Source organism: Dendropsophus ebraccatus, chromosome 5 (genome assembly GCF_027789765.1).
Source record: "Dendropsophus ebraccatus isolate aDenEbr1 chromosome 5, aDenEbr1.pat, whole genome shotgun sequence".
Classification (NCBI taxonomy): Eukaryota; Metazoa; Chordata; class Amphibia; order Anura; family Hylidae; genus Dendropsophus; species Dendropsophus ebraccatus.
Window position 1 is genome coordinate 29,597,701 of NC_091458.1, and position 19,725 is coordinate 29,617,425.

Here is a 19,725-nt window from a genome sequence, read left to right on the forward strand (position 1 = left end):
GTCGGTAACCTGATTGTAATTGCATTCATATCTATATACTGTGAACCATGAGCGTTTACACTGAAAGACTCGAGAACGATCAACGATGATTTTGAGCTCAGAAGATGCGGTTAACGTCATAAGAATGGATTTTTGCTGCATTTCCACCAGAAGATTATCACTAATATTCCAACGATTTAACAATTTTTTGCACAATAATCGCCCATGTAAAAGGCCCTTTAAATTACTCAAAAAGAGCAAATCACCATGTACACTGTTAGGCTGGGTTCACACGATATAAGACACCGGCCGTGTCAGTACCAGCCGGATGAATTTCATTTCTGCTGAATTGGCATGTGGGTGAACCAGTGTGGGCCCGCATCCCAATTCCTCATAGCACACAATGGAAAGTGCGGCCAGAGCCGCACTCTTCATTGTGTGAACTGACATGTCTGTGCAGCCGCTATTCAATGAATGTCAGTTTTTCCTGCAGCCACTAAGGATCCCGGCCGAAGTGTATACTATGTGTATACACTCCGGCCAGGATTCCATTGACTGCAGTACAACGGCCGTAATTAATAGAAAATTTATTTTGTGTGAACTTAGCCTAATACTAGGAAAAAAATGTAATGATGTCATCCGTTCATTCTGAGGACAATTGTGTCCACGTTCTCAGGATTGGCGGGGACCCCCACTCATCCTGAGAATGTGAACATAAATGGATAAGGGATAACAAGCTGACATGGGAATACCACTTCAAAAACCACTTACTGCAGATAGCCGACGGAAGGTACCGCAACACAACCACATTACCTTAATAGCATTTCAGAGGTACTGCACATGGCCAGCCGCAATCATGAACGCATCATGAGTTTTTTCAATAAAAAAAACGAATGCTAAACTGGATCGTCCAGCGGTAAACAACATGATACCTATCCTGCTGCATCTTTTTGCCACAGACTTGCATTGCCAAAAAAAAAAAAAGGATTCTGTTTTTTGGCAGGTCAGGAAAATGACTGAAACTCCTCAAATGGACATTAACCATGGCGGATCTATGGATCCGACCTCGATTGACCATCTATGGATCAGACCCCAATTGACCATCTATGGATCCGACCTCCATTGGCCATCTATGGATCCAACCTCGATTGACCATCTATGGATCAGACCCCCATTGACCATCTATGGATCAGACCCCCATTGACCATCTATGGATCCGACCTCCATTGACCATCTATGGATCAGACCCCCATTGACCATCTATGGATCAGACCCCCATTGACCATGTATGGATAAGACCCCCATTGACCATGTATTGCTAAGACCCCCATTGACTATCTATGGTTTAGACCCCCATTGACCATCTATGGATCCGACCTCCATTGGCCATCTATGGATCCGACCTCTATTGGCCATCTATGGATCAGACCCCCATTGACCATCTATGGATCCGACCTCCATTGGCCACCTATGGATCAGTACCCCATTGACTATCTATAGAGCAGACCCCATTTGACTATCTATGGATTAGAACCCTATTGACTATCTATGGATTAGAATCCTATTAACTATCTATGGATCAGAGCCCCATTGACCATCCATGGATCAGACCCCCATTGACCATGTATGGATAAGACCCCCATTGACCATGTATGGATAAGACCCCCATTGACCATCTATGGATCCGACCTCCATTGGCCATCTATGGATCCGACCTCCATTGGCCATCTATGGATCAGACCCCCATTGACCATCTATGGATCCGACCTCCATTGGCCACCTATGGATCAGAACCCCATTGACTATCTATAGAGCAGACCCCATTTGACTATCTATGGATTAGAACTCTATTGACTATCTATGGATTAGAACCCTATTGACTATCTGTGGATTAGAATCCTATTAACTATCTATGGATCAGAGCCCCATTGACTCTTTATGGATCAGAACCCCACTGATTATCTATGGATCAGAACCCCATTGAATATCTATAGATCAGACCCCATCAACTCTTTATGGATCAGAACCCCAATGACTATACATGGATCAGAACCCCATTAAAAATCTATGGATCAGACCCCCACTGACTATTTATAGATCAGAACCCCATTGACCATCTATAGATCAGACCCCTATTGACCCCCATCAGTTATCAGAAAAATAATAATAAATAGGCAAATTTAGCCAAATAGGACCTGGCGCATTCAGCTCTGCTACATCTAGAGATGGTAGACTATCCTGCTGTCACATCTGTGCGCCGCATATGAGATTCAGACGGATAAATGCCGCAAACTAGATGTTGTGCTTCCTTCTTTCCGTCACACCTTGTTGACATGGCTGACTAATGGGAAGCAGTAACGGAGCCTCGCTTTATTAGAAATCGCTTCTACTTGTGGGAGGACGAAACACATGTTCATTATCTAGAAGGGGGTAATTATAAGATGAGAGCGACACTGAATAGTGTAAAATTGCATGACATTAAAGGAGAGAAGGTTTCCATTGGAAACAAAATTTCTACGAGAAGAAAGAGACTGTACAATGGGTCTGTGATGGAGCGCAGGTAGAAGAATTGAACTCTGGATGGTTTATTAAAAGAGGTCGTCTAGTTCAAGATGTAGAGAGTTAATGGTGGGGGGGAGGGGGGGGCTTGTGTTTTTCTATTAGTCACAATGGTATCGGAGTGGCCGTGACATACATCTACATTATATATGAGTCAGTGATTACAATGTGATGGGTGTAATACTTCATTTCACCTGTGGTGGCGCTGCAGCGGACGTGAACAATTGATGCAGGGTAGTACTGACAATATGAGACTGTTTAAAAAAGGAGAAACCCTGTAAAGGGGCACTCCAGAAGAAAAAATAAATAAATCAACTTGTGTCAGATTTTTAATGTACTTCTATTTAAAAAAACAAACAAACTCAAGTCTTCCAGTACTTATCAGCTGCTGTATGTCCTGCAGGAAGTGGTGTATTCTTTCCAGCCTGACACAGTGCTCTCTGCTGCCACCTCTGTCCATGTCAGGAACCGTCCAGAGCAGCAACAAATCCCCATAGAAAACCTCTTCTGCTCTGGACACTTCCTGACATGGACAGAGGTGGCAGCAGAGAGCACTGTGTGAGGGTAGGTTCACACTACGAAATCCGCATGGTCGGCTCCATAGACACCATTCTGTGGTCCATAGACATCATTAAAGTACCCCTTTATTCAAAAAAGATAACAGGAGATGCGGTGCTGAATACAAAAATCAGTAAACTCATAGACAATCTACAAACCCAAATGTTCGACAAGTTCGCTCATCACTAATAAAGTCTAAATATAAGGGTTATGCAAAAGAACACTGCAGAGACACCATCACGTGTCTCGATGTCAGTGAGCTAGCCAGACCTCCCCTCCGGGAAGGAACAACCAAGCCAAGGAATGTCTCCGATCAAGGAAACCACCCAAGCAAGGTATCCATCCACAGACAGCTGTTTCTGGGTGTTTGCCCCTCATCAGTGTGGAGTAAGTTTCTGGCTAGTGGAAGCAATGACTAGCAAGTGCATGCAAAAGGACGCTGGTTGCTCCCACTAGCCACACTGATGAGGGGCAAAAACCCTGAAACAGCTGTCTGTGGATGGACACCTTGCTTAGGTGGTTTCCTTAATTGGAGACATTCCTTGGCTTGGTTGTTCCTTCCCGGAGGAAGGTCTGGCTAGTTCACTGACATCGAGACACGTGATGGTGTCTCTGCAGTGTTCTTTTGCATAGTTGATTTCCCAGGGGGCAATGTTCTAGAATACACTGATGTTGAGACACGTGGTGGTGTCTCTGCAGTGTTTTGGTTGATCTCTCTGAGGTCAACCAGCGTCCTTTTCCAAATATATGGGTTGTCCTGCTAACAAAACTCATACATGGGAGAATTGTAAAGAGGGATCCTCTGTTCTGGAGCATCATCTGAGGGGAGGGCAGTTACAAAAAATCCTTATGTTACTGTGACATAACCGCCACATGTGAACCCAGCCTTAAAGGAAATGTAGCATTATCACAGCCCAATCTAACCTCTTTATACGGGCAGATGCACACTGTCATGCTGAGCTCAACAATATTCTCAGTTGCGCCTTTTTAATATAATTGTATATGTAAATTAGCTTGCTTGGCGCACTGGAAGCTGTCCAAGAGCTCCCAGTACACTGCTTTCCCTGTCCACTGGTGATGCTACTTCATTAATATTTATGGAAATTAAGCCGTGATGTCACTCCCAGCATGAATTATGATGAATATTTATGAGGCGTTATCATAGGCGGACGGGGTATGCAGTGCACTGTGGGCTCTTGGACTTCCTCAAGTGCACCGAGCAGGCTAATTTGCATATAAAGTTTTTGGCCCATATCTCTGGAGCTGCACAACCTATTTGAAAAGCGAGGACATTGCTGAGCTCAGCGTCACCGTGCCGATCTGCCTATACAAAAAAGTTATGATGGATTATGTTAATGTTAGAGTCATTTAATGTAGAGGAATAAATGCATGGAACATTGCTGTGCAATAAAATACAAGCTGTGCACAATACAAAGCAAATAACAAACTTGCAAAATCAAAGATGAAGCGTCATAATAGGAACACGGAGAGGTTACAGTAGGGAAAAATTTTACCTTTAAATTTGAAATATTTTTATAAAGCGGACAACCCCTTTAAAGGGGTACTCCAGCGAAAATATTTTTCATTCAAATCAACAGGTTTCAGAAAGTTGTATAGATTTGTAATTTACTTCTATTTAAAAAGTCTCAAGTCTTCCCATACTTATTAGCTGCTGTATGCCCTGCAGGAAATGGCGTATTTTTTTCCAGTCTGAGGGTAGGTTCACACTACGGAATCCGCCTGGATAAGTTCCGGCAGATTCTGTGGCTCGTAATCTTTCATGGCGGCGCCAGGCCGATTCCGCTTTGCGACAAAGAATAGACATGTCAGTTCTTTCAGCGGAACGCGGAATCGGCCAGAATGGTGTCTATGGAGCCGGCGGACATGAGCGCTGCCATGAACGGGTACAAGCCACGGAATCCGCCGAAACTTATCCATGCGGAATTTCGTAGTGTGAACCTACCCTTACACAGTGCACTCTGCTGCCACCTCTGTCCATGTCAGGAAGTGTCCAGAGCAGGAGAGGTTTTCTATGGGGATTTGCTCCTGCTCTGGACAGTTCCTGACATGGACGGAGGTGGCAGCAGAGAGCACTGTGTCAGACTGGAGAGAACACACCACTTCCTGCAGGACATACAGCAGCTGATAAGTATGGGAAGACTTCATATTTTTAAATCAATTACAAATCTATAGAACTTTCTTAAACCAGTTGATTAGAAAGAAAAAGATTTTCACTAGACAACCCCTTTAATACATAGTCATACATTGAGAATAACTGGGATAAGTCCCACCAGCCTAAAGCTATCTTGGATCTACACAAACATTATTCACAGTCAAGCTCTTTCCTCTCCAACCTATGGGTTCACAGCTGTCCGCAAACTACAACTTCCGGCATGCTGGGACTTGTAGTCCCCCACAGCTGGTGGAATAAGCAAGGAGTGATCCTTACAATTGTTATGATCAAGGCTAAATATAATGGCATGGATGGATGGGTGGACGTTCAGGACCTAAGTATCTGGTGAATGTTTCGCTCCGTGCCCCCCGATGTTTTTGTAGGTCACTGTGCCATTAATTATGGCGTCACGTTGGGTGGCGGTGACATTAAACACACAGTGCGGGTGACAGGGTGGCGCCCAGTCTATGATGAGCCGGGCTCTCTCCTCTGATTATCCTCCTCTTATCGCTCCTCTCCTCCCTCCCAGAAGACAAAAGGGGGGGATGTCAGTGCCGGCCCTTCTCCTCCCTACACACCCACAGATTGTAGACCCCCAACCCTATGCATCCTGTACCTCCCCCCATGCCATAGCCTGATTCCCATACACATCTCCAGATCTCCTATAGATTGTTATACCATAGCAACACGCTGCACTAAAGGAGAACTTGAGTGGTATAGATTGGATAGTGTTACTATGGCGATGAAGAATTCCGAAACCTATAAGTGCAAGTAATGTATAGCCGCACTCCTACACATATACCAGAAGGGGACAATGGAATCCCCCCATCGCATTACATGGCACCTATATATGTTCTATAGGGGGGGATTACTGTATACAGACAAAGAATCCCACCGCTGCTTACTGAATCTATAAGTGACGCCGAGTGTCACATCATTGGACTGGCAAACGTCCGTGGGCACCATGGCACTAATGTAGGGTCTTATGCATACTGTAACCCTGTATACATGGAGAAGTCCAGCACTGTTTGTTGAATCTATAGGTGACACAAGGTGACAAGTATATATATGTATATGTATATGTATATATATATGTATCTGTAGGTGACACCAAGTGGCAGAGGCATGTGCCCATAGGACTGATATAGGGTCTCATACACACTACAGTATTGTATAGATGAAGAATACCAGCACTGTTTGTTAAAGAATCAATAGAGTGACTGGCATATGCCCACAGGGCTGATATACGGTCTGATACCTAAGATAACATTGTATAGACGAAGAATTCCAGCACTTATCCTATAGGTGATGCCAGGCACCCAGCACTGTATATAGGTGATGCCAGGTACCCAGCACTGCATATAGGTGATGCCAGGCACCCAGCACTGTATATATAGGTGATACCAGGCACCCAGCACTGTATATATAGGTGATACCAGGCACCCAGCACTGTATATAGGTGATGCCAGGCACCCAGCACTGTATATATAGGTAATGCCAGGCACCCAGCACTGTATATAGGTGATGCCAGGCACCCAGCACTGTATATAGGTGATGCCAGGCACCCAGCACTGTATATAGGTGATGCCAGGCGCCCAGCACTGTATATAGGTGATGCCCGGCGCCCAGCACTGTATATATAGGTGATGCCAGGCGCCCAGCACTGTATATATAGGTGATGCCAGGCACCCAGCACTGTATATAGGTGATGCCAGGCGCCCAGCACTGTATATAGGTGATGCCCGGCACCCAGCACTGTATATAGGTGATGCCAGGCGCACAGTACTGTATATAGGTGATGCCAGGCGCACAGTACTGTATATAGGTGATGCCAGGCGCCCAGCACTGTATATAGGTGATGCCAGGCGCCCAGCACTGTATATAGGTGATGCCCGGCACCCAGCACTGTATATAGGTGATGCCAGGCGCACAGTACAGGTGATGCCAGGCGCCCAGCACTGTATATAGGTGATGCCAGGCACCCAGCACTGTATATAGGTGATGCCAGGCACCCAGCACTGTATATATAGGTGATGCCAGGCACCCAGCACTGTATATATAGGTGATGCCCGGCGCCCAGCACTGTATATATAGGTGATGCCAGGCACCCAGCACTGTATATAGGTGATGCCAGGCACCCAGCACTGTATATAGGTGATGCCAGGCGCCCAGCACTGTATATAGGTGATGCCTGGCGCCCAGCACTGTATATAGGTGATGCCAGGCACCCAGCACTGTATATATAGGTGATGCCAGGCACCCAGCACTGTATATATAGGTGATGCCCGGCACCCAGCACTGTATATATAGGTGATGCCAGGCGCACAGTACAGGTGATGCCCGGCACCCAGCACTGTATATAGGTGATGCCAGGCGCCCAGCACTGTATATAGGTGATGCCCGGCGCCCAGCACTGTATATAGGTGATGCCAGGCGCCCAGCACTGTATATAGGTGATGCCAGGCGCACAGTACAGGTGATGCCCGGCACCCAGCACTGTATATATAGGTGATGCCAGGCGCCCAGCACTGTATATAGGTGATGCCAGGCGCCCAGCACTGTATATAGGTGATGCCAGGCGCACAGTACAGGTGATGCCCGGCGCCCAGCACTGTATATATAGGTGATGCCAGGCGCACAGTACAGGTGATGCCCGGCACAGTGACTGGCAGACACCCTCGGGCACCGGCAGGCTAGTGGGCAGCATATGTCCCGCCTGTGTATAGGAATCTCCCTCAGTAATCCCGGTGCCCTCCCCCCGGTCCCGGTCACTCACCGTGGGAGCCGTCAGCTTCCGGATACTCTCCCCCAGAGAGTCCAGGTTCACCCGCCTCCTCCTGGTGCCTCTCCGGGGTCCGGGCACCGGCGGTACCGGCGGCGGCTGCTGGTCCTGGGACCCGGTGGGGCTCCTGCTCCCGTTCCAGCACATCCTGGCCAGCGGGCATTCCGGCTCTTCCTCCGGGCTGGTCTCCACATAGTCCGAGCCCAGCGAGCTGAACGATTCGGATGAGATCTTCCTCCCGGACATGGTGAGGCTGGCGCTATGTGCGGGGGGCAGGAGCGGGCAGCATGCTGCGGGGCTCGGCCAGCGTTATACAGCGGCGGATCCGCCACTGACACGGTTTTATCCGGAGTCCGCGGAGGTCTCTGCCGCCTGCCGCCCCCCGGGCATCCCCTGTGTGTCTCCGGCTTTGTTCGCCTGTGAGGAGGCAGTGTGTGCGCGCTTCTCTCCGCTCTCCCTCTGCTGCTCTTCCCTCTCCTCTCCTCACTCTTCTCTCTTCCTTCCCAGGCGCCTGCTGCTGCTGCTGCTGCTGCATTCTCCGCGGCTCCTCTCAGCGTCACGTGCTCCTCGCCCTGTCACCAGCATGACACACTTTAGCAGGACTTGGGAAGCCTCCCCTCAGCTCTGTAGCCATAGAAGAACAAGAAGTCTTACAAGAGAACCATGGACCCTCACAGCGGTGGTGTGGAGGCAGAGGGAGGTGTAGCAGAGCTGAGTTTGTCACCTCATAACATCTTATCAACTCTAAATCTGCTGTTATTGTGGCTATAACATTTTATAAGCTCAGCTCTGCTACATCTGCTAAGGGGTTGGCCACTATGGAGAATAAGCAATGGGCTGAATCCACCTTATAGCAATAGCTGCATCAGGTGTAGCAGAGCTGAGTTTGCCATCTCTTAACAACTCTAATGCTGCGTTTACACAGAGCGATAATTCGCCCAATCGATCGTTTAACGATTTTGAAGCAACGATTTGGTTTTTATAACGATCAGCGTTTAGACGCAGAAAAATCGTTAGAAAAATCGTTATTGCGATCGCTTTTAAGATCACTTTATATCTTTCACGTAGGGTGACTCTTTGAAAGACTGTTTACACGAAGCGATCTGCGAATCTTTAGCGAACGACCAGCGATGATTTGAGAACATGTTGAAAGATCAAAATGAACGATTTTTCGCTCGTCGCCTGATTGCTGTGTTTACACGAGCCGATTAACGCTCAAATGCGACCGTTATTGCTAAAATTCGAACGATAATCGTTCCATGTAAACGCATCATAAGGGTCCTATTACACCAAACGATTTTTTGACGACTAACGATTAACGATAAAAGATCTCAAACGACTGCCACGGCAAACGACCCGAAATCGTTCGCCCAATTACACGGAACGATGATCGTTACTTTTGATCGTTCTTGCGGCCGTTTTGTCATCGCTATTGCGTACATTTCAGCTATGACTTATTACACCAAACGATGTGCGAACGATCAAACGATAAAAATAGGTCCGGATTCTATCAAACGACCAACGATTACTTGTTGGTCGTTTATTCGCTGTCTGCTATTACACAAAACGATTATCCTTTAAAGCCAAATGAGCTAACGATTTTTCAAACGATAATCGTCCCGTGGAATACGACCCTAAATCTGCTGTTATGAATATTATATATTGTAAGCTCAGCTCTGCTACATCTTGTAAGGGATTGACGGTGATGAAGAATAAGCAATGGAATGAATACGTCTTATAGCAATAACTGCATCACATGTAGCAGAGCTGACATGGTCAGTGAATTTATGGCTGACTATAGAGAGATAATATCATAGAGTAAATGGTCACAATATGTTGTGACAAATGATAAACAAACTCGGCACTGCTACATGTCACGCCAAGCATCTCTACATCTCTATGAGGGAGATTTATCAAACATGGTGTAAAGTGAAACCAGCTCAGTTGCCCCTAGCAACCAATCAGATTCCACCTTTCGTTTTCCAAAGAGTCTGTGAGGAATGAAAGGTGGAATCTGATTGGTTGCTAGGGGCAACTGAGCCAGTTTTACTTTACACCATGTTGTGCATGGTGATGACTATTTCAATAATACAACTGCCCCATTATAATAACAGGATGGGTTGTGACAAAGAAACACTATCAAACACTTCTCAAACTCAGCTCTGCTACATCTCGTATGTGTAAACGGCTTTTTATTTCACCAAGGAAACATGGTAGACAACAGGTTTACATAGAAACATAAAAGATTATCGACCCCCGGACCATCTAGCCTGCCCTCTTAGTATTTCCCTTCCTATTATCTTAGGATAGATATATGTATATACCAGCCAGGTTTACATTCAGTCACTGTAGATTTACCTACCACATCTGCTGGAAGTTTGTTCCAGGCATCTACTACTCAGTAAAGTCATATTTTCTCATGTTGCTCCTGATTTCTGGTTTCTGTTTCAATGCACTATATGTAATGGAATCCAACCATGCAGATATAGCAGTGCTGAAATGGTCACTTGTGTCTTTGGGGCTGCACTTTTTGCATCACAACTAGACCTCATCCTTTGTTTAAAGGGGTACTCCGGAAGGGGGAAAACATATTTCAAATGAACTGGTATCACAGAGTTATATGGATTAATAATTTACTTCTATTTAAAAATCTCAAGTCTTCCAGTACTTATCAGCTGCTGCATGCCCTGCAGGAAGTGGTGTATTCTTTCCAGTCTGACACAGTGCTCTCTGCTGCCACCTCTGTCTAAGTCAGGAACTGACAAGAGCAGCAGCAAATCCCCATAGAAAATCTCTCCTGCTCTGGACAGTTCCTGACATGGACAGAGATGGCAGCAGAGAGCACTGTGTCAGACTGGCAATAATATAACACTTCCTGCTGGACATACAGCAGCTGATAAGTACTGGAATATTTTTTTAATAGAATTAATTGACAAATCTGTATAACTTTCTAGCACCAGTTGATTAAAAGAAATCTCCAAAGTCCCCCTTTAAAATTTCCTTTCTACGTCATAATAACAATACATTGTGGCAAACAACAAACTCGGCTCTACTATATTTTGATAAACCAAAGAGTTAGCTGACATATTCCACACTGCTACATCTTTATCTGATTTGGCACTACTACATATATGCAAAAAAATAATATTTTGCAATCAAATCCCAGCTGTTAATCCCCTTACGACACATACGGATGTAGCAGAGCTGACTTTGTTATGTGACTGCTTGAGGCTGTGACAATGCCCTGAATTGTAGTAATGGGACAATAATGCAGCTGATTGCAGTGTAGCAGTGTTGGCAATTGTTGCTCTGGAACACCTGACAAACTCAGCTCTTCTACATCTGCGCCTTGGAAACGTTGCATTCGTCAGGGAAACATGATGATACAATCAAATCAGTGTGCGCTTTATGGAAATGACTGCTCCCAGCTGAGCTCCTGCAGATGTAGCAGTGCTGAACGTGTCAGCTCACTCTTTGAAGCCGCAAAGCTTGATGATGATTACTTTACCAAGAGAAATCAGTAGCTTTCCTGCAGTCCTATGTAAAACTGAGCACAACCTGAGACACAGGCTGTCGCTTCTGACAAACTCATTACTGCTACACCTGCCAAAATCATAACTCGTCTTTCTTTGTTCTAATTTTTTTCTAGAATTATCTTGCCAGCATCAATAAAACTCAATGAGCGGTGTCATAGGACATGATATGGATATGAGTCCATTGAAGTCTATGGGGGAGATTTATTAAACATGGTGTAAAGTGAACCTGGCTCAGTTGCCCCTAGCAACCAATCAGATTCCACCTTTCATTCCTCACAGACTCTTTGGAAAATGAAAGGTGGACTCTGATTGGTTGCTAGGGGCAACTGGGCCAGTTTCACTTTACACCATGTTTGCTAAATCTCCCCTTTCGGGCCTATCTGTGCCGGTGACCAGGGATTCCGCATTTCTGAGGTATCATCCAGCATTAGACACCATGAAACATACGGATGTCACAATACTGCCTGAACTGCCTTCACACAGGATTAGTAACTCTTCCCCATTGTGATGAATTGTGTCAGATGACAAATTCAGCTCTGCTACCTCTGTATCTCCTTGGCGACCCCCAGCATCATTAATTACCCACCATCCCCTGTCATTGTCTCTGTTCTTACTGTACTCTGCTCCGTTATACAGCAGAAACCCTTTCACTAAGAGGCTGTGATCTCCGTATCCATGGTTACAGAACCTGTATATATCCGTATACCTGAGAAGCCGCTGTAGTCAGCAGATCTGCGCTGGGGGAAGTCACCTCTGCTCCTGTGCGGTGGGATCAGGCTTCTCTATGGAATCCTGCTACACTGGGGGCTGCAAACCAGGACCACTCCGACCTCTCGTACCCAGGCCTCACCAGCTAATCCATGGAGACCGTGCAGCGCTAAATACCACCGTGCAGTGCCAAATACCACCGCGGAGCACTAAATACTATTGTGAAGCGCTAAATACTTACATGCAGCACCAAATACCACTGAGCTGCACCAAATACCACCATCCATTGCCAAATACCAATGTGCACCATTGTGCAGCGCCAAATGCCACTGTCCATCACCAAATGCCACCGTCCATCACCAAATACCACTGTGCAGCCCTAAATACCACTGTGCAATGCCAAATACCACCGTCCATCACTAAATACCACTGTGCAGCACAAAGCACCAATGCCCACCACCTAATACCACCGTGCAGCGCCAAATACCACAGTGCAGCCCTAAATACCACCGTGCAGCACCAAATACCACTGTGCAATGCCAAATACCACCGTCCATCACCTAATACCATATGGCAGAGCTGATCTACTTCTGTGAAACAAAAAAAATGAACATTTAAAACAGAGTGCCTAATGACAAACCCGGCTCTGCTACATCTGTCAGTGGTGATAACTGAAATGTAAAATCCTCTCTGCGTCTTATGTCATATCCGTAATATATGTCATATCTGGCACACTCATTACTCAGTACTGTGCCATAATTTGCGCAAACCCACCCACTTGGCATTTGACTCCTGGTGGCTGGAGAAGATGAAGGCAGTTCTGTCGGGAGTCAAATGCCACAAACCCAAACATTACTGTTATTTGCTCACCTCTTATTTATAATGCATAGTTCTGAATGTTTCAATGTGTACTGGGAGGCTGCAGGGGGAGCCAGAGGGATGTTCTGGTTTTGTACCTCTTTTTATCAGAAATGTAACTGTGGACCCAGTGGATGGGAGGCATCAGTGTATAACTAGCAGAGGGGGAGATGAGATGCATCACTACATAACTAGCAGAGGAGAGGATGCATCACTACCTAACTAGCAGAGGGGGAGATGCATCACTACCTAACTAGCAGAGGGGGAGATGCATCACTACCTAACTAGCAGAGGGGGAGATGCATGGCTGGACAACAAGAAAAGGAAGGGATGCATCCTTCCATAACTAGCAGAGGAGGGGATGCATCACTACCCAACTAGCAGAGGAGAGGATGCATCACTACATAACTAGCAGAGGAGAGGATGCAACACTACCCAACTAGCAGAGGAGAGGATGCATCACTACCTAACTAGCAGAGGAGAGGATGCATCACTACATAACTAGCAGAGGAGAAGGATGGATCACTACATAACTAGCAGAGGAGAAGGATGGATCACTACATAACTAGCAGAGGAGAGGATGGATCACTACATAACTAGCAGAGGAGAGGATGCATCACTACATAACTAGCAGAGGAGAAGGATGCATCACTACATAACTAGCAGAGGAGAGGATACATCACTACATAACTAGCAGAGGGGAGGATGCATCACTACATAACTAGCAGAGGAGAAGGATGGATCACTACATAACTAGCAGAGGAGAGGATTGATCACTACATAACTAGCAGAGGAGAGGATGCATCACTACATAACTAGCAGAGGAGAGGATACATCACTACATAACTAGCAGAGGGGAGGATGCATCACTACATAACTAGCAGAGGAGAGGATGCATCACTACATAACTAGCAGAGGATGCATCACTACATAACTAGCAGAGGGGAGGATGCATCACTACATAACTAGCAGAGGAGGGGATGCATCACTACATAACTAGCAGAGGAGAGGATGCATCACTACATAACTAGCAGAGGAGAGGATACATCACTACATAACTAGCAGAGGAGAGGATGCATCACTACATAACTAGCAGAGGAGGGGATGCATCACTACATAACTAGCAGAGGAGAGGATGCATCACTACATAACTAGCAGAGGGGAGGATGCATCACTACATAACTAGCAGAGGAGGGGATGCATCACTACATAACTAGCAGAGGAGAGGATGCATCACTACATAACTAGCAGAGGAGAGGATACATCACTACATAACTAGCAGAGGAGAGGATGCATCACTACATAACTAGCAGAGGATGCATCACTACATAACTAGCAGAGGAGAGGATGCATCACTACATAACTAGCAGAGGATGCATCACTACATAACTAGCAGAGGAGAGGATGCATCACTACATAACTAGCAGAGGAGAGGATGCATCACTACATAACTAGCAGAGGAGAGGATGCATCACTACATAACTAGCAAAGGAGAGGATACATCACTACATAACTAGCAGAGGAGAGGATGCATCACTACATAACTAGCAGAGGATGCATCACTACATAACTAGCAGAGGGGAGGATGCATCACTACATAACTAGCAGAGAAGAGGATACATCACTACATAACTAGCAGAGGAGAGGATGCATCACTACATAACTAGCAGAGGAGAGGATGCATCACTACATAACTAGCAGAGGAGAGGATGCATCACTACATAACTAGCAGAGGGGGGAGATCAGAGCCGGACTGGGGCTGAAAAGCAGCCCGGGCACAAAACCCCCACCAGCCCCCATATATATTGTTGCCCCCCCCCCCACACACACACACACCCACACACCCATTTTGCCAACTATTTCCAACAGAAGAATTTTTAGCTCTACTTAGTCACATTACTTTCTTACATGTGTGAAGCCCAGAATTATCACAGAAGAAAAATAAGTGTACACTACCAATATAATTAATAATACCGCCATACACTGACCATATAGTCACCAGATACAAGGTGTACACAGATGCAGCAGACTATTACACCCTCAAGACTACAGAATAGAATACAGCAGTGATATTACATACCAGGTGTACACAGATGCAGCAGAGTATTACACCCTCAAGACTACATAATAGAATATAGCAGTGATATCAGCTACCAGGTGTACACAGATGTTGCAGAGTATTACACCCTGCAGACTATAGAAGAGTATACAGCAGTTATCAAACGCAGTCACAGGTAGAATACAGAACAGTTACAGAGGCTCTGTTCGCTCTCCTGTCATTGTGCTGTTCCCCTATCAGACTCCCAAATATATTATCCCTCGCACAGTAAACACTTGCTGTTATTATTACTATGTCACACACTATTAGTACTATTATATAGTGTGTGAGCAGCAGGACTGTCCTCAGAAGATGCAATATTAGCTGTCAGCAGGGGTGGACACAGACAGCAGAGGATCCCTGCGCAAGGATGTGCCTGAGCCCCCCATAACCTAAGTATCCCCCCACTCTCGCCCCTACATAAGTGATTACACTGGACTCACAGGTGGCGTCTTCTGTGATCAGAGTCGCTCACTTTCTTTTTTCTTTCCCATCAGGCCCGGCCATCATGACTATTCTCCCGAGCACAATTCATCTCCACAGAATCTGCCAGACAAAGAATTTAGGCTCCTGGCATTAGCACCATCCTCACTTCTATACACAGTCCCCATGAATTGCCACACACTGTAATAGTGCCCACTCTGTGCCCATATAATAGCCCTCTCTGCACCCCCATATAGTATACATAGCCCCCTTTGTGACCTCATATAGGGTATATATATCCCCACTGTGCCCCCATATAGTATATATATATATATATATCTCCCCACTGTGCCCCCATATAGTGTGTATATATATATCCCCACTGTGCCCCCATATAGTGTGTATATATATATATATATATCCCCACTGTGCCCCCATATAGTGTATATATATCCCAACTGTGCCCCCATATAGTGTATATATATATCCCCACTGTGCCCCCATATAGTGTATATATCCCCACTGTGCCCCCATATAGTGTATATATCCCCACTGTGCCCCCATATAGTGTGTATATATATATATATATATATATATATATATATATCCCCACAGTGCCCCCATATAGTGTATATATATATCCCCACTGTGCCCCCATATAGTGTGTATATATATATATATACCCACTGTGCCCCCATATAGTGTGTATATACATATATATATTATATATATATCCCCACTGTGCCCCCATATAGTGTGTGTAAATATATATATATATATATATATATATATATATCCCCACTGTGCCCATATATAGTGTGTGTAAATATATATATATATATATATATATATATATATATATATATATATATATCCCCACTGTGCCCCCATATAGTATATATATATCCCCACTGTGCCCCCATATAGTATATATATCCCCACTGTGCCCCCATATAGTATATATATATATCCCCACTGTGCCCCCATATAGTGTATATATATCCCCACTGTGCCCCCATATAGTATATATATATATCCCCACTGTGCCCCCATATAGTATATATATATATATATCCCCACTGTGCCCCCATATAGTATATATATATCCCCACTGTGCCCCCATATAGTGTATATATATCCCCACTGTGCCCCCATATAGTGTATATATATCCCCACTGTGCCCCCATATAGTATATATATATATCCCCACTGTGCCCCCATATAGTATATATATATATATATCCCCACTGTGCCCCCATATAGTATATATATATCCCCACTGTGCCCCCATATAGTGTATATATATATCCCCACTGTGCCCCCATATAGTATATATATATATCCCCACTGTGCCCCCATATAGTGTATATATATCCCCACTGTGCCCCCATATAGTATATATATCCCCACTGTGCCCCCATATAGTATATATATATCCTCACTGTGCCCCCATATAGTATATATATATATCCCCACTGTGCCCCCATATAGTGTATATATATCCCCACTGTGCCCCCATATAGTGTATATATATCCCCACTGTGCCCCCATATAGTGTATATATCCCCACTGTGCCCCCATATAGTGTGTATATATATATATATATATATATATATATATATATATATATCCCCACTGTGCCCCCATATAGTGTGTATATATATATATACCCACTGTGCCCCCATATAGTGTGTATATACATATATATATTATATATATATCCCCACTGTGCCCCCATATAGTGTGTGTAAATATATATATATATATATATATATATATATATATCCCCACTGTGCCCATATATAGTGTGTGTAAATATATATATATATATATATATATATATATATCCCCACTGTGCCCCCATATAGTATATATATCCCCACTGTGCCCCCATATAGTATATATATATCCCCACTGTGCCCCCATATAGTGTATATATATCCCCACTGTGCCCCCATATAGTATATATATATATATCCCCACTGTGCCCCCATATAGTATATATATATATCCCCACTGTGCCCCCATATAGTATATATATATCCCCACTGTGCCCCCATATAGTGTATATATATCCCCACTGTGCCCCCATATAGTGTATATATATCCCCACTGTGCCCCCATATAGTATATATATATATCCCCACTGTGCCCCCATATAGTATATATATATATATATCCCCACTGTGCCCCCATATAGTATATATATATCCCCACTGTGCCCCCATATAGTGTATATATATATCCCCACTGTGCCCCCATATAGTATATATATATATCCCCACTGTGCCCCCATATAGTGTATATATATCCCCACTGTGCCCCCATATAGTATATATATCCCCACTGTGCCCCCATATAGTATATATATATCCTCACTGTGCCCCCATATAGTATATATATATATCCCCACTGTGCCCCCATATAGTGTATATATATCCCCACTGTGCCCCCATATAGTGTATATATATCCCCACTGTGCCCCCATGTTCGTATGCCCCCTCTATGCCCCATATAGTTTTTAAATGCCCCCTTTGTGCCCCATAGTGTTCTATGCCCCCTCTTGCCCCCTACAATGTATAAAGTACTTCTGTGTGCCCCCTTAGTTTTATATGCCCCATATGGTTTTTAAATATCCCCTCTGTGCCCATATATAGCTTTTTCCATGCCCCTTCTTTGCCCCAAATACTTTTCTATGTCCTCTGTGTGCCCTTGTTATGCTATGCCTCCTCTGTGCCCCGTATTTTGCCACCACCCACAGTGCCCCACCAGCAGTGACCCATCCATAGTGCCCTACCCCCGAAAAAAAAACAAAACATCATCTTACCTGTCACCCGTTCCTGCCGCTCCTCCCCTGGCAGCGCGCGTCTTCTCGCTCATCTTCCGGCGCAGGCAGCATAGTACAGGAGACTCTGCCTGGGCCGGACGTCGCAGCCCCTATCAGACGTCAGCGTGTGCGTGTGTCTTTAAGACGCACACGCTGACGTCACACGCTGACGTCTGATAGAGGCTGCGACGTCCGGCCCAGGCAGAGTCTCCTGTACTATGCTGCCTGCGCCGGAAGATGAGCGAGAAGACGCGCGCTGCCAGGGGAGGAGCGGCAGGAACGGGTGACAGGTGAGATGTTGTTGTTTGTTTTTTTCCCCCCTCCCGGCCCACCACGCAGTCTTCAGCCCGGCAGCGGCCCTCTGCTACTGATTAAGCAGCACAGCGGCAGAGGGCCGCGGCGGGGCTGTTTATTTATAATGTCTTTTTTTTTTTTTTCTTTGCAGTCTGGGCGGCCCCCGGACTGGTAATCCGGCCAGCCCAGCGGGCATTTGCCCGGTTTGCCAGATTACCAGTCCGGGCCTGGGGGAGATGCATCACTACATAACTAGCAGAGGGGGGATGCATCACTACCTAACTATCAGAGGAGGGGATGCATCACTACATAACTAGCAGAGGAGAGGATGCATCACTACATAACTAGCAGAGGAGAGGATGCATCACTACATAACTAGCAGAGGAGAGGATGCATCACTACATAACTAGGAGAGGAGGGGATGCATCACTACCTAACTAGCAGAGGAGGGGATGCATCACTACCTAACTAGCAGAGGAGGGGATGCATCACTACATAACTAGCAGAGGAGAGGATGCATCACTACATAACTAGCAGAGGAGGGGATGCATCACTACATAACTAGCAGAGGAGGGGATGCATCACTACATAACTAGCAGAGGAGGGGATGCATCACTACATAACTAGCAGAGGAGAGGATGCATCACTACCTAACTAGCAGAGGAGGGGATGCATCACTACATAACTAGCAGAGGAGAGGATGCATCACTACATAACTAGCAGAGGAGAGGATGCATCACTACATAACTAGCAAAGGAGGGGATGCATCAATACATAACTAGCAGAGGAGAGGATGCATCACTACATAACTAGCAAAGGAGAGGATGCATCACTACATAACTAGCAGAGGAGAGGATGCATCACTACATAACTAGCGGAGGAGAGGATGCATCACTACATAACTAGCAGAGGAGAGGATGCATCACTACA

General features: G+C 45.5%; 1 protein-coding gene and 1 long non-coding RNA gene across 2 annotated transcripts in view; one reads left to right on the plus strand and one right to left on the minus strand.

Annotated features, from left to right (window-relative positions):
- The window catches only part of GUCY1A2 (guanylate cyclase 1 soluble subunit alpha 2), a 135,578-nt gene extending 126,865 nt beyond the window's left edge, over nt 1–8,713 (minus strand). Inside the window, exon 1 of the mRNA XM_069969754.1 lies at nt 8,046–8,713. Within this exon, the coding sequence (XP_069825855.1) occupies nt 8,046–8,297 (252 nt within the window). The 5' untranslated portion in view covers nt 8,298–8,713. The remainder of the gene's footprint in view (nt 1–8,045) is intronic.
- The window catches only part of LOC138792387 (uncharacterized), a 298,550-nt gene that overhangs the window by 26,778 nt on the left and 252,047 nt on the right, over nt 1–19,725 (plus strand). The gene's annotated exons all lie outside the window — the stretch shown is intronic.